The sequence below is a fragment of the Perca fluviatilis genome, chromosome 18, assembly GCF_010015445.1.
Source record: "Perca fluviatilis chromosome 18, GENO_Pfluv_1.0, whole genome shotgun sequence".
NCBI lineage: Eukaryota > Metazoa > Chordata > Actinopteri > Perciformes > Percidae > Perca > Perca fluviatilis.
In genome coordinates, this window is record NC_053129.1 from 9,733,074 (window position 1) to 9,758,149 (window position 25,076).

At 41.6% G+C, this 25,076-nt stretch overlaps 1 protein-coding gene across 1 annotated transcript; it reads left to right on the forward strand.

Moving 5' to 3' along the window:
• The first annotated feature begins 14 nt into the window (after positions 1-14).
• Positions 15-21,560, forward strand: ankef1a (ankyrin repeat and EF-hand domain containing 1a). The gene is made up of 11 exons (XM_039782006.1): positions 15-867; positions 1,454-1,662; positions 4,075-4,236; positions 9,382-9,581; positions 10,249-10,398; positions 10,617-10,740; positions 11,856-12,681; positions 14,040-14,266; positions 14,482-14,624; positions 19,861-20,019; positions 21,275-21,560. The coding sequence occupies exons 1-11, from the start codon at positions 818-820 to the stop codon at positions 21,428-21,430; spliced, it is 2,406 nt and encodes an 801-aa protein (XP_039637940.1). The 5' UTR covers positions 15-817; the 3' UTR covers positions 21,431-21,560.
• The last annotated feature ends 3,516 nt before the right edge of the window (positions 21,561-25,076 follow it).

Sequence of the window (25,076 nt, forward strand, 5' to 3'; positions counted from 1 at the left end):
ATTGTCTCTGCACTCAATAGCTGCCGTTCCACTGTCACTCACACAAACAAAGTCATCCCCAAGACTATGTAAATTGATACATGCACTGGCGGTCAAGGCCAAAGAACCGGTAATTCTACCTAGGCTCGTAGACTGTAAGAGACAGAGCGTAGGCTACTTAAGGAAGATACATGATGAAATGGAACGTAGATGCACATGGTGTCTATGCTGGTAATTCTGTGTGGACCCCAGGAACAGACTAGGCCTACAATCACTTCGTGGAAGCGAAAAGGGGTCTAAATCAGGTCTAAATCATACAGTCTATGGTCTAAATATAGGATGAAGAATAATGATTCAAGTGCTGTCAGAAAAATCGGATGATACACACACGTGGGACTTCCCTGACACCTGGATGTTGCTGAAATGTGACGTTGGGGGAACAAAGTGAAGTTGGTGGTAACGCTGGTCCATCATGTTAATTGTATTCAGTTTCAGTTTTTTTGTGTGTAGTGTATTTTTTTATTTTTTTTATTTAGTTTTACAAATGATATGCTTTTACAGTAATGCACATATTTCCTTGCTGCAGTCGAATTTGGAGCCACAGAATTCGAATAACCGAGCTCATCACCGGCACTTGAAAGCAGCATCAGACACCACCAAAACACAAATGTCCAATTCCCTCCCGGCATTTTCACGCGTGCCGTTGCCATGGAGCTGAGTTTGTTTCTTTTCTCCGGCTCACACAAAGAGTGAAAGGTAGTGCTTTAAAACAAAGTAAGGACTTTTTGGACAAACTTGGCAAAAGTGTGAGTGTCGTCGCCGTCCAGACGTGCTGCGTATGAGAACAACAAAGTGCAAAAGGACTTTTAAAATTTTTCACCAGCCACGGTAAGAAACGCTCGAGCCAAACAAGGAAACGCAGGATGCCAAGCTAACGATAACAATAGCTAATTTACACAAGGTCTGTTAGTCTTTAATTACTTTTAACGTGAATGTATTGTTTAAGCCGACACGTGTTTTTATTTACAGCGTATGTGAGGCGTATTCGGGTGTTTTTTTCTTTTCTTGTTTTTTTAATAAAAGTGTAACGCTCAGTTAAGGGGTCAGAACGGGTCAAAGGTTGAGTAACGTTAGCAGTGAAAAAGTAACGCTAGGCTAATGGGTAAGTAGCTAGACTGTCACGTAACGTTACAGAATGCAATCAGTTGGAGTTTAAAAATACATTGCTCAAACAAAGCAGGCAGGTTTGCTACACTGACTGTTGTTAAGTGACATAACTAACAACACATGTGTTCTGTGATGATTTGACATTGAGCGAATACCACCACAAGAATAGTTCAAAACCTAGCTACCTCATTAAAATGACTGACTTTAAAAAAACAAAAAGCCACACAATTGCTTCCACCCTGGTCATTAGCATGTATGCCTGCACATTTGTCAGGAAGTCACAGCTCTTTTTTTCTTTCTTTTGAAGCAGCTCATCTAAGCCCATAATGAGTGGCAGAGTGGCAAGGGGCCGCCTGCAGGTGCTCCAGATCTACCGCCTGCTGCAGTACGTCCATGAAGGGGACAAAGCGCAGATAGAGAAGATGGTCAAACTGGGGCTGGAAAACCTCATCAATCTCACTGAGCCACAAGATGGCACAGGGGTGCTTCACGTGGCAGTGTCAGCCAACAATCAGGGTGATGGTCCTCTTCTTTACTCAGTCAGATACATTATTTAGCCTATATTCTATTTAGGAGAACATGGTGCTCCACTGGCCTGCTGTTGCAGTTTAATCATTTTCACTGATCATATCAGTGTTCCCCCAGTGCAGGGGCGATTCTAGGATCAAACCTTTAGGGGGTCTCAGCCCCTAATGAGAATGTGACATGGATACACTGCCTTGCAAAAGTGTTAACTCCCCCCTCTGAGCTAGCTACTGAAGAACGTCAGCTAACATTTTTTTGACACTATTAACACTATGATGGAACTAAACATGACACTCTATAAGTCACAATAACGACCAGTTTGACACAATGTTCTAACATTCAGCAATATTTGTTGGTGACGTTTCATTTTGGGTTCTAATCTGCGCCATGAAATTACCAACTTCTTCTCTAGGGACTAGGGTGACCAGATGAGAATGGACAAAATTCGGGACAAGGGGGGGGGAGGGGGGTGTAATATGAATTTCAAAACTCCGACCAACTGTCTGTCATGTCTGCGCTTTAACATCAGCAACATCCAATCACTCCTTCTCATGGCTGCCTGCACTTAACATGAATTTCAAAACTCCGCACCAAGATTATTTATTATTTTTATTCAGAAACTCAACTGTCTGTCTTGTAAACCCGAAAATACTAATAACAAATCATTAAAATCATGAACTCAGGTGATGACATGAGCTGAATGCAGAGCGACTCAATTAAAAACCACCATGAACAGTTTTTAATGTTCAATCAGACTATAACTACTCCAGAGTCTGCTCTTGAGACTTTGCTCTAATTTTCGGGACAATTAGGGCAGGATTCGGGACACCTCCTTGGATTTCGGGACTGTCTCGAATTTTTCGGGACGTCTGGTCACCCTACTAGGGACTACCAACGTTAAACTTCACAACCGCACTCCTGCTCTCCCTCTGACAGATTAGATAGAGACTCGGCCAAAGGCGGGATTCTGGCACAACCACCTCCGATTGGCCAACACTATGTTTCTGTTAACCCTTTCCGTGACTAGGTTACAGGTGCATAGCATCGGCGACAGACACACAAGCCCTTTGAACCTGTAATTGTTTGTCCTCTGTCACTAACAGACACGTTTGCAAACTCTCAATTGAAGCACCAAAATTGATTTAAAAAAAAAAAAAGGTTTTTTAATATTATAATTTTCAGGGGGGCTGAGATGAAATTTAGGGGTTGAGCCCCCCTTAAAAGGGTCTAAAATTGCCCATGCCCCAGTGTTTTGCAAGCCGGGCCTAAGTTGCCCCCCACCAGGCCTAAGCCACTGGGAATGTATTTTAAAGATTTTTTTTTTAAACTACAGTTACAGTGGGGCGGCTCAGTTTGAAACAGGTGGGAATCACCAAAGGCCTCACGATACGATATCACGATTTTAAAGATATTGCAACATTCTGTGATTTATTGCAATTTATTAAATTTTTTCCAACTTTAAATTTTTCCAAATTTCAAATGATATCCCCAAATGGAAAGTTTGTCAACGTCTGTTTTATCTAAAAAGAAGAAATTCTCTGTGTGTTCATCTCATTTCAATTTTATTGCTGGAAAATGGGATTGTCAAGCAGACAAACTGGCCAACACATACATAATAGTAGATCAATACTTGGCGTCTGTGTATCGATACAGTATTGCCACGGAAAATATTGCGATGCTGTGCTGTATTGAATTTTTATTTTTTATTTTTTTTATTATTTGATTTTTAAATCTCCACTTAGCTTTTAGCACCTCATCAATGTTGGTATGGAGTCTGTCTTTTTGAAATTCTTAATATTGCGATTCCGTCCATGATTCTGTTATCACAGAAACTATTGGGCTCTACATCAATGCTTGCCATCAGGCTGTGACTCTGGGCCCTAGTAAAAAAAAAAAAAAAAAAAAGACACTTGCCACCGGGCTAAACAACTTTTCTGGGGGAAACCCTGCATATTATATCATATCAATATATCATATTGTCATAAAAAAGTCTTATTTGGTAGTTGCATTTGAAAACTACCAAATTTTGAAAGCATAGACTTTAGACACATTTGACATCAATGGTTTTAGACACATTTAAAAAGCTATGGCTTTAGACAGTCAGTATGTATACATAACTTGAATACTGTGAATATCAAGTTTACTATAATGCAATTTGATTTACTTCCAAAATCGTTGTTTCTTGGATTGTCGTCAATTTAAAGATTCATTCGTAATCACGCATGGTACACAAGGCTACAGTTGAAATTATTTGTATGAGAAATCAAGCAGTTCATATACAATGTACAGGAAACCAAAACAAAGTATGGTTTCAAAGTCACTTCCATAATAAAAAGTTCTGTTTTATTTCTATGGTCACTTCTTTGTCCTGACTGTTTCTCTGCTCCTCCTGACTCCTTACAGACTTGGTCAGCTTCCTTCTCTCCCAGGGAGCACACCCCAACGTCCAGGACAAGAATGGCCGCACCCCGGTCATGTTAGCCGCCGAGCTGGGCAATGATGCCATAGTGGCACTGCTGGTCCAGAGCAATGCTAACCTCAGGCTTAAAGACAGCGAGGGCAAAGGTGAGCAGCAGAAGGTTCAGTTCAGTTCAGTCACTTTATTACCCCAAATGGGAAGCTCGATCTGCAGTCAGGAGTGCAAGATAAAAAAAATACAAACACATACAAACAACGTACAAATAAAAAAAAGGGCAACAATACACTAATACTAACACATTAGGGTGTATATTCCACTGGGGACACTTTTCACAATCCTGTTTTTGTCCCCCCCACTTTCAAATCAAATTTTTGACTCTATAAAATGATTCCCTCAAGTCTTGGCGATCGCCCGTATATTAAACCATAAAGAAAGTAAGACCTCTTTTTCTTCATACATAGTTTAGTACTATTCTTTCTGGCAGAATTTATCATTATCATCAACTTCATTATTTCCTGGATTTTGTATCATCATAGTCCCTAAGTGTATGTAGAAATGCAGGAAATGGGATTCAAATCAAAAAAAAATTCTGGCGGAGGACCCCATTTAGCATGAGCCACTAGTCAGCGTAGAACATTGTCATAAGCTGGATTGATATTGAAATATCATATCAATAAATTAAAATACTTTATTGATCCCGCAAGGGGAAATTCAATTTTGTTCACTCTTACTCAACTTTTTAGTTACTTGACACATTACACACAGGAGGTACCTCTCCAGCTACCAGTCCACACTCCGTACGTGGTCCGCACGGGGACTTGAACCGGCGACGCTCCGGTTCCCAAGCCGAGTCCCTACAGACTGAGCTCCTGCTGCCTTAATTAGGTCTCTACCGTAATACTGTGTTGTAAATTGGCATGTATTCAATGGAGAAGCATTGCTGTGTGAGCGTATCATCTGGGTTTTTTTTCCGGGCGTTTCCTGTGTTTTATCAGAAATGAGAGCAACTAAAGGGGTCAAAGGTTATACGACGCCATTGACAGGCGACCAAATAACACAATCTGTGTCATTGATTAAAATGAAAGATTTGTGTGGGTTTGAACATTTAAAGTAATGTGAGTACACAATTAAACAGAATATATAACAGAGGCATTGTTGTTTCTGGACATTTTAATGTAATATTACACATTACATCTATAAGTGTATCTGGTAAAAATACAAACATTTGCTGCTTTTAGATTCTCAAATATTTTAAATCCCCGTGAAGTGGATAATTTGAGTTTTAGACTGTCAGATAATGTAAGCAATTTAAAGATATTACTTTGGGCTGCTTGTGGTACTAATTTACTTTATTTATGCACTTAATTTATGATATAGATAACCATTAGGATATGCCTGAGTGCTGTGCATAAAGGCATAATCACTGGAAGTCTGTTTCTGTTGATTTACCTGAAAGGTATAATTCATGTTCCAAATATCACTAGACAACTGGCCTTTATTCTAATTAATATTTTTGATTCTCAAGCAAGAAAAAAAACATTGCTAATCTATAAATAAAGCTGTTATATAACGCGCAAAATGTACCCATTATGTCCACAAGGTATATGGCTTTATTCAAGGGAGGCAACGGAACTACTTCTCTTCCACTGATGTCTCATTTGAGCTTGGAGTGTCGATTTCTCAAATACGTAGAGGAGTTTTTGTTTTGTTTTTTCACGTCAAGTTTAGACCTGCAGGTTCGCTGTGTGAACGCCTTGCCTTGTCTTACAACTCATGAAAATGCATGGTGCTTGTGTTTAGATATTGATGAGGAGGCGGTATCCCAGACGACTCCAATCACGGAGCCAAACGCTCTTCTTCAGGACCTTTTGAAAACCAATCGAGATAATGATCCCAATTACAGTGTGTCCGGGGCATCCATTACCGCAAATGGCACTCTTTTGCGAGTGAGTGAACGAGAGTGGGAGAGAGAGTGAGCTTGAGTTAGAAAGAAAAGTATTTGCGTACTTGCTTGTGCGCATGAATACATGCTTTTGTATAACATATGTACTATGTTGTATGTGTGTGTGTGTGTGTGCATGATTGTGCGTAGCGTGTGCATGTACTGTGTGCATGTGTGAGCCAGACCGTGTGGGTACATCTAATTACAGATCAACCTCTAATGGTGATCCTCTCCTGTGAAACATGCCGAGTAACCTGATATCATCCTGCACTCCACAAGGACTGCTTTGGCCCAGTCTCAAGCCACAGCCGAGTCTTTTCCCCAGTTAGGAGGCTGAGTGTCAATAGTCACACATTTGCCTGTGTTATCCTCCGTTATACAGGGCCTGGGTGTAGGGCTGGGCAGTATATCGATTAGGGCTGCACAACATATCGTTTTTCTACGGTCATCGCGATATCAACTGGCGCAATAAACCCATCGCGAAAAGGCTGCGACATATCAGGAAAGACACGATTTTCTTTGTTAGTTTAAAGAAAATATCAGTAGGAAACTGCACTTTATGTTACCGTCCTATTTTAGTGATGCCTTCTATATTCAATTCAATGTTTAATTTGTTCCTTAACAGAATGTTGGAAATGATTTCCTTTCATTTGTTTTAAATTCAACAAGCAGTTTGTTGTATTTTAGCAGAATACTGAACGCAGCAGAACTGAGTACAATGTTTATTTATCGCAAGTTACAGTGCCTTGCGAAAGTATTCGGCCCCCTTGAACGTTTCGACCTTTTGCCACATTTCAGGCCTCAAACATAAAGATATAAAACTGTAATTTTTTGTGAAGAATCAACAACAAGTGGGTCCCAATTATGAAGTGGAACGAAATTCATTGGCTATTTCAAACTTTTTTAACAAATAAAAAACTGAAAAAGTGGGCGTGCAAAATTATTCAGCCCCTTTACTTTCAGTGCAGCAAACTCTCTCCAGAAGTTCAGTGAGGATCTCTGAATGATCCAATGTTGACCTAAATGACTAATGATGATAAATAGAATCCAGCTGTGTGTAATCAAGTCTCCGTATAAATGCACCTGCTCTGTGATAGTCTCAGAGGTCCGTGTAAAGCGCAGAGAGCATCATGAAGAACAAGGAACACACCAGGCAGGTCCGAGATACTGTTGTGGAGAAGTTTAAAGCCGGATTTGGATACAAAAAGATTTCCCAAGCTTTAAACATCCCAAGGAGCACTGTGCAAGCGATAATATTGAAATGGAAGGAGTATCAGACCACTACAAATCTACGAAGACCCGGCCGTCCCTCTAAACTTTCAGCTCATACAATGAGAAGACTGATCAGAGATGCAGCCAAGAGGCCCATGATCACTCTGGATGAACTGCAGAGATCTACAGCTGAGGTGGGAGACTCTGTCCATAGGACAACAATCAGTCGTGTACTGCACAAATCTGGCCTTAATGGAAGAGTGGCAAGAAGAAAGCCATTTCTTAAAGATATCCATAAAAAGTTGTTGTTTAAAGTTTGCCAAAAGCCACCTGGGGAGACACACCAAACATGTGGAAGAAGGTGCTGTGGTCAGATGAAACCAAAATCGAACTTTTTGGCAACAATGCAAAACCCTATGTTTACGAAAGCAACACAGCTCATCACCCTGAACACACCATCCCCACTGTCAAACATGGTGGTGGCAGCATCATGGTTTGGGCCTGCTTTTCTTCAGCAGGAGGGCAGGGGAGATGGTTAAAATTGATGGGAAGATGGATGGAGCCAAATACAGGACCATTCTGGAAGAAAACCTGATGGAGTCTGCAAAAGACCTGAGACTGGGACGGAGATTTGTCTTCCAACAAGACAATGATCCAAAACATAAAGCAAAATCTACAATGGAATGGTTCAACAAATAAACATATCCAGGTGTTAGAATGGCCAAGTCAAAGTCCAGACCTGAATCCATATCGAAATCTGTGGAAAGAACTGAAAACTGCTGTTCACAAACGCCTTCCATCCAACCTCACTGAGCTCGGAGCCTGGCAAGGAGGAATGGGCAAAAATTTCTCCAGTCTCCGATGTGCAAAACTGATAGAGCATACATACCCAAGCGAGCTACAGCTAATTGCACCAAAAAGGGGCAGCTAAAGAATTAACTTAAGGGGCTGAATAATTTTGCACGCCAACATTTCAGTTTTTTTTTTGTTTAAAAGGTTTGAAATATCCAATAAATTTCGTTCCACTTCATGATTGTGTCCCACTTGTTGATTCTTCACAAAAAATTACAGTTTTATATCTTTATGTTTGAGGCCTGAAATGTGGCAAAAGGTCGAAAAGTTCAAGGGGGCCGAATACTTTCGCAAGGCACTGTATATTGTTATCAAGTTATCGCATATTGCATATTTTCCATATATCGTGCAGCCCTAATATCAATACTATATCGACATTGATTTATGAGGCTAGATATTGCCTTAAATTCTGGATACCGTAATATAACACAAATGTTTGTATCTTTTTCCTGGTTTTAAAGGCTGCATTACAGTAAAGTGATATCATTTTCTGAACTTCCCAGACTTACCAGCTATTCTATTATTTGCCTTAACCACTTAGTCATCGTATCCACATTACTGGTGATTTATTTATCAAAACTCTCATTGTGTTGATATTTTGTGAAAGCGGCAATAGTAAAACTACAATATCGGCACTAATACCCATCCGTAGTTGGTAAAATATCGTGACATTTGATTTATTTTTTTCATATCGCCCAGCTGGGTGGGTATTTTTGTGGCTTTTTTTCCTTATTTTGGACAGTTACTGTATATGGTTATTCAGCTACGACACGCCTGTCCAAAACAATTTTGACAATGTTGATATTTAGATATTTTTCTTGAGATGCATCTCAAAAGCTGAATGTCAATCCCATTTGCCTTAAAGCTATAGTGCGTAGTTTCTGTCGTCCCCATGAGGAATTCTAAGTAATGACAACAAAACTGTCAGCGCGTCCACATGATACAAAGCACTCTCCTCCACGCAGCTGCTAGTAGCCCAGGAGGAGACGATAAAAAAACATGATGGACTCTTCAGAAAGCTCATTATCTTCACTTGAGTTTCTGCACGGAAAGTTCACCCATTCTGAACAAACCATACTAACTGAGAAATCCAGAGAGAGTTGTGTGGAGCTGACAGTCTTAATTAGCTTTGTAGCAACTCATTTGACAATAGATTGAATGTAACGGACGTTCATTAACATCAAAAAGTGACACACTAAAGCTTTAATCCCTTTCCCTTAATCCCTTAAATCTCTAATTTTTTCTTTTTATAACCTTTTGTACCTCTTTCCTCCTCTCACTTTAGGTGTGCTATTCTACTGTATCTACCCCACCAAGCGCCACACCCGCTGCCTGCAGGTTGCACTCAAGTGCCAAGTAGACGTCAACGATGTGTCAGCGCAGGGGACACATGTCTTCCAGTTGATGTGTGAAAAAGCCCAGGAGTGCACCCCCATGTGTCTCATCATGCTGGGGGAAGGGGCAGACCCCAATGCAACAAATCAGGTGAGAAATTGGATCGGGAACTGACTCATTATGGGAACTGAGGCAGTGGCATGTGGAGTATTTGCGAACTGAGCTTATCCTTTGAGTGCACAGCATATTTGCAGCTGAGATGTTCTTCATGCTGTTTGTTTAACCCTAAGTCTGCATTCACGCTGGCTGCGTGTGACGCAGGTCTTTCCATTCAACCCCAAACCCGTGGCGGCCTGCGGCGAAAAGTTAAGACCGATTAAACTTTTGGAGAAACGCTACCCAACGCCACGCTCCAGTGGCTAGTAATGTAACCAGCAATCAGACTTGTCAGTCCATTTTGAGGCGGTGTGAGAGTCCCGTGCATTAAACAGGAAACTGCCTCTATTGCTGACACAAGAAAGTTGTGAGTTGTGAGTGTTTCCTGCAACAACAAAACACATTGGCATGTATTCAATGGCTCCATCTCTTTTCTTTTTCTCTTTCTCCGTGAAATGAAGCTGCTTTCAAGTACAGTCGGAAATGTCGAGATCTATAAACAATCTGACGCAAAACAGTAATTGTGAAAGTCTGCTATATTGGGGGGTTAAAGAACCCAACAGGGCGTCACACAAATGGTTTCCAGTGACACTCCCACCACTGCACAACGCTGTTTCCTGTTCTGAACGTCGTCTAACACTGACTTACTCTCTCTCATCAGAAAACAGGCGTCACAGCGTTAATGGAGGCAGCTAAGGCAGGCTCCCTGCAGCTTGTCAGAGCCATTCTAAAGAGAGGGGGAAACCCCAACGCCCTAGACCGAAAGCGCCTCACAGCTGTACACTATGCAGCCATGGGGGGCTTTTTTGAGGTGTGGTATCTACTCATTCACTTTTTTACTATTTTTTTAAATAAGTAATAACATGTAAAATTAAAGTGAAAGAGCTGTTGTTTTCTGCCTACATTACCAGTTTTTTTTTCAAGTTTTCCTCAGGCTCTAACTCAAATTACAGTACTTAATGTCAGTTAGAATGGGGTTTTAGATTTAGGATTCTGATGTGTTGCTCTGTGGTGTTTTGTGCCTTCCAGTTGATTCAGGTGCTGTCTGCATACGCAGCAGACATGGGCGTGGCTAACCTAGAGGACTGCACAGCCCTCCACTACGCTGCTGCCCTGGGGAATGCTAACTGCTGCAAGTTCCTGGCACAGAGAGGTGCTGTGAGATATTATTACAATAATAGGCATCCTGATGTCAGTGCATTGAATTATAGCTTTTTTCTCTTTAAAATCTAAGGCAAAGATAGCTCTGTGGTAAGTACTAGAGATCTGATACCAGTATTGGAAAAGCCTCCGGTACTGTCTAATGGCGCTTACCCACCGCTAGTACCAGCTCTGCTCTACTTGGCTCATGGTGCCCCGTCCTCCGTTTTCCATTGCAGTACCGCCTCTTGCGTGAGGTGAGCATGGCTGGTCGTCATAGCGACGCCGCAGGAAACTGCCGTGACCTAACGCGACACACACACAGAACGTCGAAGGTGTGTTGTTTTTGACTCTCGGCATGTGGCTGTTGCCACAGCCAGAAGACACATTTTGTCAAAAGAAGCTGGAGGCAGCAAAAAAAAAAACACCGCTGGCTAAACTATTTAAAAATGCCGTGTTTGTTCAGGGTACCCCAGTCTGTCGCTAGCAATGATGACGCAGTGATTAGTGACGATTCTCTACGACCAATCAGTAGTCTGCAGGTTTTCACGTCAGCTCGCTTGGAACCTCGACGGAGGTGATACTAAAAAAAGTACCTGTTGGCAGGTACCAGAGACTTCTTTTCATAATGGAACACCAAAAAAGGCGAGTAGAGTCGAGGCGAGTCGAGCAGGTACCATGTAATGGAAAAACACCATCAAAGATGGTATCGGAAAGTACTGGAGCCCAGAAGAAAATATACTTTTTTAAGTAGTTTATTTATGTTCTTTTTCCATTATGACTGACTGTCAAAGTTCTGCGGCGTTCATTGTTTGTGTTTGTTCATGTTTCACAAAGAGTTTAACCTGAGCCAGGCCGTACAACAAAGATAGAAATCATATCACATCCATACAGGGATAGTAGTATACAGCTGTTAAAACATAATAAAAGGCAGGCTCTCTTTATTAGCATGTGTATGTCGTAAAATTATATCTTTCTTGTGATACATAGAGCCATACATGGTTAAGTATTTGACAAAAAAAAGAAAGAAAGTCGTAGAAGATGCAGCTGCAAACACAGTCTCACATTAAATAAGGTATTTCTACCATGTGTTTATTTTTTGTTGCTGAGACTTTGCTCTGTGTTCAGGTTGTAACCCCAAACTGAAGAACCAGGAAGGTTTGCTGCCACGTCAGATTGCCAAGGACGCCGGTCACAAAGCGGCTGTCAAGGAGCTTAAGAAGGCCGAGCGCCAGCAGGGAAAGGGCAACAAGCCCGGCGGTGGCGAGTGCCCTACGTCAGATCTCTGGGCCCTGACCCTCCACGACTGGTCGTACGAGCACGAGACTACACTACGACAAGCCTTGGGGAACCAATCAGAAATTGTCACCACCCAGATGTTTATTTCAGTGTTGGAAGAATTGAAAGCTCCGGTGGAACTAGACCAGCTCCATGCAGTCATCGCAGCCCATGACAAGGACAAAAAGGGATGCATCAACGTTAGTGATTTCCTCAAAGGTGTCAAGTACATCAAGAAACCATTTCTCCTCTCCGCGTATATGCCTAAAAAGAAAAAGGGAGAAAAGGGTGGAAAAGGAGGTAAGAAGAAGGGTAAATTTGTCCTCACCTTGCCCATTTGCACCCTGCCGCCGGAGCGTATGGCCCGGCGGCCAGACGGAGGCCCGCCCAAATACATGATCGAGACATACTACAACTGCTCCGACATCCGCCGATTCGACCGCAGTCACCCTCAAGAGCATCCCATAATGAATGACTCAGGGTGGTACATAGAAAAGCCAGATAAGGTCTACGTCAGCATCAACTACTGTGTGAAAAGTGGAGACCTGGAGTCTCTGGAGCTGGCTCTCAACCACGGGGTTCCTGTGGACGTTCAGGACGAGTTCTACAAGACGCCGCTGATGGTGGCCTGCTCCAGCGGCAACTACGAGGTGGCTCAGTATCTCCTCAGTCGGGGGTGAGAAAACATCACCTTTTCTTTTTTCTTTTTGGTTTATAGACTTTTTTTAACCCTCTGAGGACAAAAGATGCACCGGCGAGTCCAAGCGATGTTCGACAACACTCCTACTCATAAAGCGATAATACAACATTTCATTTTAGACATTCATTTACTATTTTATTCATATATTAAGGGCCTTTCACACGGGGAGCGACACTTCGCCTGCGTAGTTGCGTGGATCTGCGGGGTCTCCTACGCTCCTCACGTGAAGGACAACGCTCCGCGATTAAACGCCAGGCGATCAATGTGTGGTGACCATGGGGATTCTGTACACTACTGTATCCCTGCCGTACAACTGAATGACATCAGCTGACTGTGCTATCATATATCCCTAATCACCGGTCGATGTATAACAAATGGGGGTAATCCTACTCTTTCCTAACCACGGACTGTTGTTGTTGATAGCTAAAGCTAAATTAGCATAGTCATAATTACGGACGTTACCCGATAAATCCAGTCTTGTGCCGTTGCTCTGACAAGCAGAAGCCCCGCTGGCTATGTCTATAGACGGGCCGGTCTGAACCAACCCCGTTCCAGCTCGACTCAAGCCAGCTGTCGGTGTTCCCTGGGACTGGGCTGGTTTTAGAACGTAAGGGACGTCGCCTGTTTCAACAGCCAATAGAGAAGTCAGCTTGCGAAGTCAGCTAAAAACTATAGAAATAAAATGATCCAAATCAATTTTATTTCTACATCACAAACTGTGAACTAGTTGAAATGGCAGAGTTTTAGACAGAGGCTCACTGACTTCCCGCAAGCACGGCATGTGGTGGAGCGAGCGAGAGACTGACTGAGGAGGGGGAGCGGCGTTAGAACAAAGCCTTGAATCAGAGAAATAAAACGTTTTTTCCTCACTATCACGAACGTTATCCACATTCATATTTAAACGCAACAAATGATATATCCAGCTACAAAAAAGCCTGAAAGTAAACAGAAGTACACAGAGTCGCTGTGAAAATGATACACCGTCTTGTCGTGTCTCATTGGTGTAAACTGGCAAATTTCAGGACGTTGCAGACCGGCACGTTGCAAGGAGCTGCAAGTTTACACTCGTCGCAAATCTTTGGTCTGAACTGGGCTTTAAGGGATACCTGGATATTTAATATTATTAATGTATGAGGTAAATGAGGATAAAAAAATCAAACCTAAAGACAAACAGTAGACACACTGTAAATGCAAATAAACTTTGTTTTTAATCATACTTTGAGGATTTTAACTTGACTGGAAGAAGAACACAGATCAGATTTATTGTCAGTATGCTACAAGGCCAATGCCCTGGTTAGTCTTTAAACGCACCGTGATATTACTGTTTCTGACAGGGCGGATGTAAATGTGTGTGACCAGTTCTTCTGGACGCCCCTCCACCACGCGGCTCACGCTGGCCAAGTGGAGATTATTGAACTTCTGGTGGAGGCCGGGGCCAAAATAGATGCCCGGGCCCTCAGTGGAGGCACACCCCTCATGAGGGCCATCGAGAGCTCTCGACCCTCCTGTGTGGACTTCCTCATCAAGGCGGGTGCCAGTGTCAACGCCGAGAACAAAAAAGGTTTGACTGCGTATCTGAAATATATCAATGTTAACCATTCGTGCCATTAGATTTGGTTTAAAGTGCACACTGTGAAATTGGTATTCGACTTTTAGGCAAGCGACCCCTCTTTGATGGTAACACTGTGAGTTGTACTGTTATTTGATTGCCCTATATATATATATATATATATATATATATATATATATATATAACATTATATTTTTTTCCTTCAGAACAAAACTGCTTCGACATCGCCACAGCTTTTGCAGACTCCAGGATAATTGACTTGGTCAAAGACAAGATGGATTCTCTGCCTAAACAAAAGGACGCAGCGAAGGGAAAGGGGGGCAAAGCTCCAAAGCCTAAACCGGCTAAGGTATCTAAGTAACTCCATTAAAACCTTTTTACCAGCCTGCTACAAACATAATTAAAACCTTGTGGCTTTAAACTTTTTCCTGTTTTGTGTTTGTGTGAAATGAAAATTTCACTCTGTTCTTTAATCACTGTTCACTAAACCCATTCAGGCTCATCTATAAAAAATAAAAATAAAAAAAAGAATCATGACAATCTCTATGGAAAAATAAGGCTTTCCTTTTCTTGGAGGTCATACACTAGAAAATGTAATTTCCTGCACTTGTAGCAGGGTTTTGGTCTGATATGAGCCCTACATAGATTTTACAACAGAGTATGACCACTAGGTACTTTTAGACAGCAATGTGATCTATCTGCTCTCTGTTGGTGAAGACGGGGATCCAGAGTTTCCGCTAGTAAAAAAATGTACGGGTCAAATGGAAACAGTTCCTGTCAAATATTTTTTCCGTGTTTATTGCGCTTAAAAGCAATTGATAGGCAGGCTTTAAAGAATAATATCATCAATGGATGTAGATTCATACTATTTTTATTGAAATGTAGGCTGCTACAGGCAGAGAGGGCAAAATAATTAAATCAATGCACATAATTGTGCCGATCTGAATTAAAATAAGCCTATTTTCCATTCCATCCATAGGCTGAAGCAATAACACAGTACAAACTACAGTACAAACAAAGCGACTCGTAAAATGATCAAGTGCCAATTTGAATCAAAATAATTGTCAACAAGTGTCTTTCTTGCTCTTTACATTTTATTTTTTGTCTTTTAATGCACTGAAATTGTTCTGTTTTTTAAGGTTTTTGTAAAGCACTTTGAATTGCCTTGTTGCTGAAATGTGCTATACAAATAAAGCTGCCTTGCCTTGCCTTGCCTTGCCTTGCCTTGCCTTGCCTTGCAACTCGCAATGCGCATACGCCTCTGCCTTCTCCAAGGCAACTTTGCTGCGCTGTTATGATGCGGATCTGCAGGGAGAAACCTCTCTCTGCTGGCACACTGGAGATGGGTTTTACCCATGCTACCTTGGCCAGTTTGACCCACTCTGGATAGATTTTACCGTAATCCCAATGGACCTTTCTCACAGCAGACATTTTGACTTGTCATAGTAGGAAAAGCACAGCTGAAATTGATAACTTTAACGATGGCTCAATTCCATCAAGTGTCCCAGTAAGCTATTTCAGTGAGTCAGCATGCACAATACCAGGGCCTCTCCTAAGTGGAATGCAGCCATCATTAATGGTTTTGAATACACCTGTGCTTTTCCTACTATGACATGTCAACATGTCTGCCGTGAAAAAGGTCTGTACCTCGCAGGCTGTTGAGAAAGTCAAGCCTCCGGAACGGCGGAGAGCTGTCATCATATATGGCGTCTCGTCTGTGGCATTAACATTAATGAGAGGGGCTTTAGCTGGTGCAGACGTGTCCTCGCTGGCAATTTCTTGGCTTCATATACGTTAGGCTGGCCGCTGCTTGGCGTTGTGAAGTAATTCACAATATTTCCCAGGGCTTGGGCTTTGACTTTCCCGCTTGCTTGTCGCTAGTCTTCTGCATTCAATCAGAGCGAGAACGCGACATGCAGTTTTTCCTTTATCGCATACGCTACAGTCTACAGTCCTTTCTACATGAAAAAATATGATTGTTGATTGTTTTAATAGAACGAAAAGATATGAAAATCACTGTAGCCTATTTTAACACAATTCATATTGTGCAGAGGGAATTATTTCCAGCGGTCATTCTGACTGGAGGCAATTAGAATTTTCAGGGCCTCATCATTTTTTTCCGGTCAATGACGGGTAATTACCAGACATCGGAAACTCAGGGGGGGATCATTCATTGAACTCAGATTGGCTACCAGAAAAAAATCAGCTGCTGTTTTGCTTCCCTCTCTGTCAAAGTCAGTGAGATAGTTTGTTCAGCAGGGCTTGGGCAGAAGCCACAAAACTTCTGCCAAAGCGAGTCCTTCTACACGTCAGAGTCCTGTATCTGCGGCCAGATGGCAGCAGTGTAAAGTGTGGATATAGAAGGGGATTGGTGTCATTGACGATGGTGAGGGCAAAGGCGTGTGATGGCTCCATCGTGGCGGAGCAATCTTGAACACTGAATGCAGCTTTAAATAGCTGTGCGTTTTCGCCAGAGCAGCAGTCTCGATCCCTCTCCTCATAGCTTGGTATTGAATGACGAGGCATTTTTCGATACTCGATACTAAGGAGGCAATTCGGCTGTTGCCTAAAAATTTGGTACCCAGCACAAACCAACATTTGACTGGAGGTAATCTCCCACCCTGGTTTTCTTGTGTGTACTCCAGCGTCTGGCTTCAGCATGAGGCATGAGAAACCTAAGCCTGTAGAGAGATCTGATTACTGTCAGGCAGCAACTTGTAAGCAAATTAGACCAGATGTGTTATGTTCCAACTAGAACATGATGGCGCTTCAATTTGCATTTCCTATAATCTGACAAAATGTATTGATTTTGTCATTAAGACTAGGAAGTAGCAGGTGGTGCTGCAGCACAAAATCAGCAATATTCATAGTTCAATATAGCTGAAAGCAGCAATTCTAGGGGGTCAAGAAAGTAAGTCACAGAATAAATTACACACAGGTACAATATGGAGCGGTCTCTCCACTGAGCATATATACATTTGCTGACCACTTCCATTCACTGTGACTTATGAGCAAGCCAATCACTGTAAATGATGCATGCACCCTCAAGTCAAAGTACATGCTTTCCATTGCAATGTAATACTCACTTATGGCTTTGAACCTGTGATACTTATCAGACCTACGATCATATGCAAGTTTGAAATGTTCTGAGTTGGTAAAAATAGGATCCTGTAAATGAGGCGGACACAGATGTGAAATTTGGACATAATTCTGGTGTTTTTAGCTAGATGTCATATAAACATTTCACAGTGGGTCACTGAAAAAGTTAGACACTGTCTTAGTATCGTTAAACCAATTGGGTTGACTGAACCAGTATCTTTTAACCATGTTTTAACTTGAATCCTTTTGAAAGTGTTTATTTCTACTTTGCTGCGTAATTGATTTGGAGTCATAATAAGGGCACACAAAGGGCTTTTAAAGTTCACTGTATAAAAGTCCAAAAATAGTGTCTTTATGAATCAGCTGATATTGACTACACCCATATTCATATAATACATCTTGACCCAAAGAATTTAAACCATTACCATGTTTGGGACAGAAGGGAAGCTTATGTTATACTGTTAAAGTGCTCATATAATGCTTTTTGGCTTTTCCCCTTTCCTCTATTGTGTTATTTATCTGTTTTGTTCATGTTATAGGTTTACAAAGTGAAACAGCCCAAAGTCCACCACAAAGGGACTTACCATCTCCAACAGAAAACACTGTTTACCAACTGCTCCAAACAGCTCTATTGTAGTCCAGCCTTTACTTCAGAGACAAAAGTGCGTCACTTTCTAACACACGTTATAATGCTCGCCTAGCTGCTAGCGTGGCACTCCCTCATACTCTGACTGGCTAGTAGTCCTTACCTAGGTACTGCGCATTTGCGACTCCCAACAAAGATGGAACAGAAGTGAGATGTCTCACTCTGTAGCTAAAACAGAGCGCTCAACACACAGGGTGAAAAGAGGAGCTGCAGCAATGTGCAGTACAACAAAAATATGGTGTTTTCTGAAAATTAAACCATGTAAACCTATTCTGGTACAACCTCTAAATACAATTATGAACCTGAAAATGAGCATAATATGAGCACTTTAAGATGGACCAGAGGTGATGATAGAGATTGTTGTATTAACTCCAGAATTAAACCTGGATTTCTTGGACTGACCTCCATCATATTTGATTAATGTACAATATGTCATTTTCTGTAGCTAGGGGTCTTTCGATCGAAACAATAACAATAGACGGAGCAATGCTGCGAGAAGCTGACTGCGAAGTCAGCTTCTCCCGGTTGGGATTTCTTTAGTGTTCAGCGATCAGGAGGCTTTTTACAGGCCGCCGAATTAACCGCAGAGGTGTCCTCCACTCTAGCCTATATCCTTTCCAACGTTCCACTTCCGGGAATGCAGCAGAGTCGCAGCAGCAGGATAAAAATGCAGATGTAAACATCTGGATGTGCGCCATCTACAGGCAAGAAAAGTTATAACTATTGCCACAACTACTGTTTGTCACTGTTTTTGTGTGTGTGGCAGGAGTCCCACAGTTCAATTTATCCTTGCCAGGGACAAGGAGAGCCCTTGGAGAAACTTGTGTGTGTGTGATGTGTGTGTGTGTGTGTGTGTGTGTGTGTGTGTGTGTGTGTGTGTGTGTGTGTGTGTGTGTGTGTTTTCTTGTGTGTGTTGTAATTATTTTTAAAGAGGGAAGGAGCGGGGTCCTAACCATATTTTATTTATTTTTTTACTATTTCTACAGACAATTAGCACTAATGCACACAGGTGTCTGAAATAACTTGTTGTTTTGCCCAGCTGTTCAATATTTATCTTTATCACTATCCCCTAAGCTTTTTTTTCATTTAACTGTTGTCTCTCTATTGTATTTTGTAATCACAAGTACTATTTGGTTGGTGTTTTGCGTGGTCTTAAATAATTAACATTGCTGTAAAGAGGTTTCCTGTTCTCTTTGTTACAAGTGCTATTTCTGCTGAGACCTTCCATCCCCCTCCCTATCATTTACCTCTACCATGATTTATTGAAAAATCAGGAAACTTATTGTTCTGATTCGTTATTAAACTGTCTTCTTTTGTGACCTAAATGTGTGTAAAATGTCTTGCTTTTGTAGAGCTGGGCACTAGGGAGAAAATCAAATATCACAATATTTTTGACCGAATGCATCGATGTCGATATTGCGGCGATGTTGTAGGGTTGGCTATCGGTGCTTTCACAAAACATTAACATAATGAGAGTTTTGAAAAATAATCACCAATAACGTCAATACAATAACTAACTAGGTAAAGGCTAATAATAAAACAGCTGGTAAGACATGACATCACTTTACGGTAATGCAGCCTTTAAAACCAGGAAAAAGACAACATTGTTACATCACAATATTACGATATCCAAAATTTAAAACAATATCTATCTTATAATATTGATTTATTGCCCAGCCCTACTTTCTTGATGCAGCTAAACCCTTCCGAGCCCCGTTCTGTAACCTCTCTCTCTCTCTCTCTCTCTCTCTCTGTCTGATCTAGATCTGACACTGGAAGACCTTTTGATTTGTACCAACGCCACTGAGTACTAATCTGAAAATCTTCTTCTCCCTTACAGAGCGTTGCTGCAGAAGGTGCAGCGCTCACAGAGATCACATCGACTATAGCAGCAGGGAAGACCCCTCCTCAGAAGGATTCAAAGAGTGTCATCCTGCAGAACACCCGGATCACTACGGGGGAAACCAACGTGGTGGATATCACCGTTGTGCCAAAAACGGTGAGGCTCATCCCCATTCACTGAAGGTTGCCTCAATATATTGTAGCATCTGCTTGCTGAACATAAAAGTATTACTTCCTGTCTGAACATGCCCTTGAAAAATATCCCATAAACTGCCTGTGAAATACATTGTTTTTAACTGTGTTTTTGGTTTTCAGTTTTAAAAACAAGTTCAGCGCAAAGTTGACTTCGATGTGGAAACATTCATTGATGCTGTGTCTAACAATAATGACAATTGCAATATCTGGACCCAATTTGATTTTACTTTTATTTATGCATCTATTTATGCACTGATTTAGTTTTGGTTTCCTTGACTTGGCGTTAAGATGAACTGGACATACATTTAACCCCCCCCCCCCCGTGTGTATGTGTGTAGGTGTGCTTGTGGGTATGTTTGTTTGCTTCCTTTATATTTTGGTTGATTTTTTGTTTTTCTTTATATGTTGTCAAAATACGTCAATAAAAACAATCTTAAAAAGAAATTACAAACAAAAATAATGACCATTAAAGCTGCAGGCGGCAATTGACGTCGACAGTTCTAGCGGGACGCCGGGTGATGCAGCTGTGGATTTCCTAACCATCTGATCACGAGTTAGACGCTACTTCCTGGGTGGAGCGCGTGGCACTGGAAATTACATTTTGCTAATTTTGTACCACTTCTTCTGTCCACTCTGTGGCGCCAGAGAACACATATTAATGATACGTCATGTCAGTATAGGTCATGTGTAGACCACACCGTGTAAATTTCATATAAATCGAATCATCTTTGTCACATTACATTGGCTGACTTCCTGTTCTCAGCAGCAGGTGTCGCTATGACTCAATATGGCCGTGTGTAGATGTCCTCGGGCCTCAGCTCTTATCAAGCATGTGACATCTGGGACAGATTGGACTGTGTAAAGTAAAGTTATAGCCGTTTCCCGTGTTATGTCGAAACGTGCAAATTGCACTGCCTCGCCACGGCAACACCATTCCACAAAAACACAAAAGCTTTGCAATTTGGCATCCAACAGCTATTATTATGACTAGCATTTGAATACAGGGTAAGTTCACTCAAATACACTCGGTTTGAGCACTCTACCTGCCTCTATGTAAGAAAAGCAGTGGAGTTACTGTATGGTCACTCTAGCACACTTCTCCAGTGTTGATACAAGTGCACATCAGTTCTGTACTGTATCCAACTTACTGACACACAAATTCTCATTTTTGAAGTTTCTATCTGTGTGTTTTTATGAGTGGTCTGTGTGTGTCTCAGGTTTGGGGGAAGCAGCCCACCACCAGCCAGCTGATGTCAAAGATAGAGAGACGCAAAGAGCTCCTATCCCTCGAGGTGGACTTTGACGACTTCATGATGCCTTTCAGCCAGAACATCCAGAGGAAAACGCAGGAGCTGGCGAAAACCACAAACTAGACCGAAAGGACACAGTTACAGTAGGCAGCAAGAGACACTCACACATTTTGGAGTCATGTATTTTCGTTCCATTTGTCCTTGGAGGACGGAATTTCCGACGTCAAAGTCGGATACACGCCCCCTTGAACTCGGATTTCCGAGTTGGGAAGTCGGCCAAACTCGCAGTACCCCGAGCTCAAAATCCAACATGGCTGCCCCCTGCATCAACAGTAGTGAAAGCTGTAGTAACATACAGTTATTAGCACTTATGCATTTTAATGTGTTGGTATCAACTGGTATTGCTAACAATGGCTAATCTGGCTAGAGCTTAACCCACAATAAAAAAATCTGATTTGTAGTCCGTTGAGTTCCGAGGTAAATGGAATGCACCAATAGGCTTCATCCCAAATTCCATACTAACATGCTATTTAGTAGGCTGAAACAGAATGTGAGATTTTTTAGTATGTTCGAAACCTTAGTATGAAACTAAGCGAATTGCATACTATATCTGGTAAAATATTACAGTATGCAATACTGGACACTACGCTGGCAAAAGTGTCCCACAATGTAGTGCAGTAGTAATGACAACGACTTAAACAGACAAACGGACAGCTACCAAGGATCTCTAAAATGCCAATAACGCTCTGATTTACATTTCTACTTATTTCAACGACTGTTGGTCTAGTTGTTTACCTTTTCCAGTAATTTACTGGCGATGCCGCTAGAGCGGTCAGCAGGGGTTACCATGGTTACGGCAATGAGGCTCTCAGGAAGTGAAATTTCAGCTTTAGTGCGTCCGAAAACATACACACTACTGTTTTTTTCCTCAAAAGTATGTTGAACTATAGCGTACATATTGAGTATGTAGTGCAGAGTATGAGATTTCGGACGCAACCGTAGTTCAGTCAGACAACTCACTTTTGAAATGTTTATTGTAACAGCAGAACATTGTGTTTGGCGGCCAGAGTCTGACCTCATCATTCCCTGCAGTTTGGCTTTACACAAGATATTGGGGAGTGATGATAAAGTAGCTTCCCCCTGATACGGAGAGTGAGGCATGTCACGTGTGTGTACAGCGGTGCAGCTCGAGTTATTACAACTACTTTAATCAACAAAGTTGGAAATCATGTTACTAAACCTCTCATTTTTAATCTTGTCATTTAGTATCGGAACAATGTCAATACATAGTCAGGAATTGTTAGGACAACATGTATGATTTCATCACGCTAACTTACCAAAGGTAAGCAAACTGCTTTTATTAATAAAACAGGTCATGCCCCGAAAACTTCTCACTTAAAAATAAAGTTTTGTTAGGTGTACACCATCCAGTACTGTATATTCATAATGCTCAGCAGGAACTGTTTGTATATCTTGGCAATTGTCAAAACTAACAAAAATCTAACAGATTTATATGTTTTGTCAATACACTGAAACATGCTCTGAATACAACTTTTTTTTTACATAAATACAGAATTTGTGGCTACTGTACTTACTCTGCTTTCAGCTTGGTCAAACTGCGAGCCATTTTGCTGTCTATAAGGATAGTTGTTCAAGTTAATTGTAAAACAACACGCAGTTGTCCATATGAGCTTTGAAACAGGCTTTTCATACTGTAATAATTCCTTGCGTTCATACTGGCCATTAAAGCTGCAGTAGGTAAGATTGTGAAGAGCCAGGACTTTGCCAACAAATTTGAACATCGACAACTTCTCAGTCCCTCCTCCCTTTCTGCTGCAGCCCAAACCGTCTCCTAAGCCCCTCCCACACAACGGAGTTTGACAGAACTGCCGGCATGTCAGACAACATGTTCAATAACTAAACACCAACACAACGTTAACTTTACTCACCAACAGTAAAACGATGCTAACTAGCAGGCTACCGTTAGCCATTTCAGCATCATATCAGACCGACCAATGTGCTAACGTTACTATCATCCTCACTAACGTAGCTTTGTGGACTTTTGACTACTAATAACCAAGTGAAAGATACAGTGCCTTGCGAAAGTATTCGGCCCCCTTGAACTTTTCGACCTTTTGCCACATTTCAGGCCTCAAACATAAAGATATAAAACTGTAATTTTTTGTGAAGAATCAACAACAAGTGGGACACAATCATGAAGTGGAACGAAATTTATTGGATATTTCAAACCTTTTAAACAAATAAAAAACTGAAATATTGGGCGTGCAAAATTATTCAGCCCCCTTAAGTTAATACTTTGTAGCGCCACCTTTTGCTGCGATTACAGCTGTAAGTCGCTTGGGGTATGTCTCTATCAGTTTTGCACATCGAGAGACTGACATTTTTGCCCATTCCTCCTTGCAAAACAGCTCGAGCTCAGTGAGGTTGGATGTGGAGCGCTTTGTGAACAGCAGTTTTCAGTTCTTTCCACAGATTCTCGATTGGATTCAGGTCTGGACTTTGACTTGGCCATTCTAACACCTGGATATGTTTATTTGTGAACCATTCCATTGTAGATTTTGCTTTATGTTTTGGATCATTGTCTTGTTGGAAGACTAATCTCCGTCCCAGTCTCAGGTCTTTTGCAGACTCCATCAGGTTTTCTTCCAGAATGGTCCTGTATTTGGCTCCATCCATCTTCCCATCAATTTTAACCATCTTCCCTGTCCCTGCTGAAGAAAAGCAGGCCCAAACCATGATGCTGCCACCACCATGTTTGACAGTGGGGATGGTGTGTTCAGGGTGATGAGCTGTGTTGCTTTTACGCCAAACATAACGTTTTGCATTGTTGCCAAAAAGTTCGATTTTGGTTTCATCTGACCACAGCACCTTCTTCCACATGTTTGGTGTGTCTCCCAGGTGGCTTTTGGCAAACTTTAAACAACACTTTTTATGGATATCTTTAAGAAATTGCTTTCTTCTTGCCACTCTTCCATAAAGGCCAGATTTGTGCAGTATACGACTGATTGTTGTCCTATGGACAGAGTCTCCCACCTCAGCTGTAGATCTCTGCAGTTCATCCAGAGTGATCATGGGCCTCTTGGCTGCATCTCTGATCAGTCTTCTCATTGTATGAGCTGAAAGTTTAGAGGGACGGCCGGTTCTTCGTAGATTTGTAGTGGTCTGATACACCCTTCCTTTTCAATATTATCGCTTTCACAGTGCTCCTTGGGATGTTTAAAGCTTGGGAAATCTTTTTGTATCCAAATCCGGCTTTAAACTTCTCCACAACAGTATCTCGGACCTGCCTGGTGTGTTCCTTGTTCTTCATGATGCTCTCTGCGCTTTACACGGACCTCTGAGACTATCACAGAGCAGGTGCATTTATACGGAGACTTGATTACACACAGCTGGATTCTATTTATCATCATTAGTCATTTAGGTCAACATTGGATCATTCAGAGATCCTCACTGAACTTCTGGAGAGAGTTTGCTGCACTGAAAGTAAAGGGGCTGAATAATTTTGCACGCCCACTTTTTCAGTTTTTTATTTGTTAAAAAAGTTTGAAATAGCCAATGAATTTCGTTCCACTTCATAATTGGGACCCACTTGTTGTTGATTCTTCACAAAAAATTACAGTTTTATATCTTTATGTTTGAGGCCTGAAATGTGGCAAAAGGTCGAAACGTTCAAGGGGGCCGAATACTTTCGCAAGGCACTGTAAATCATTCATGGTAATTATGTTACCTGTTGAGAGGAAATGTGGCT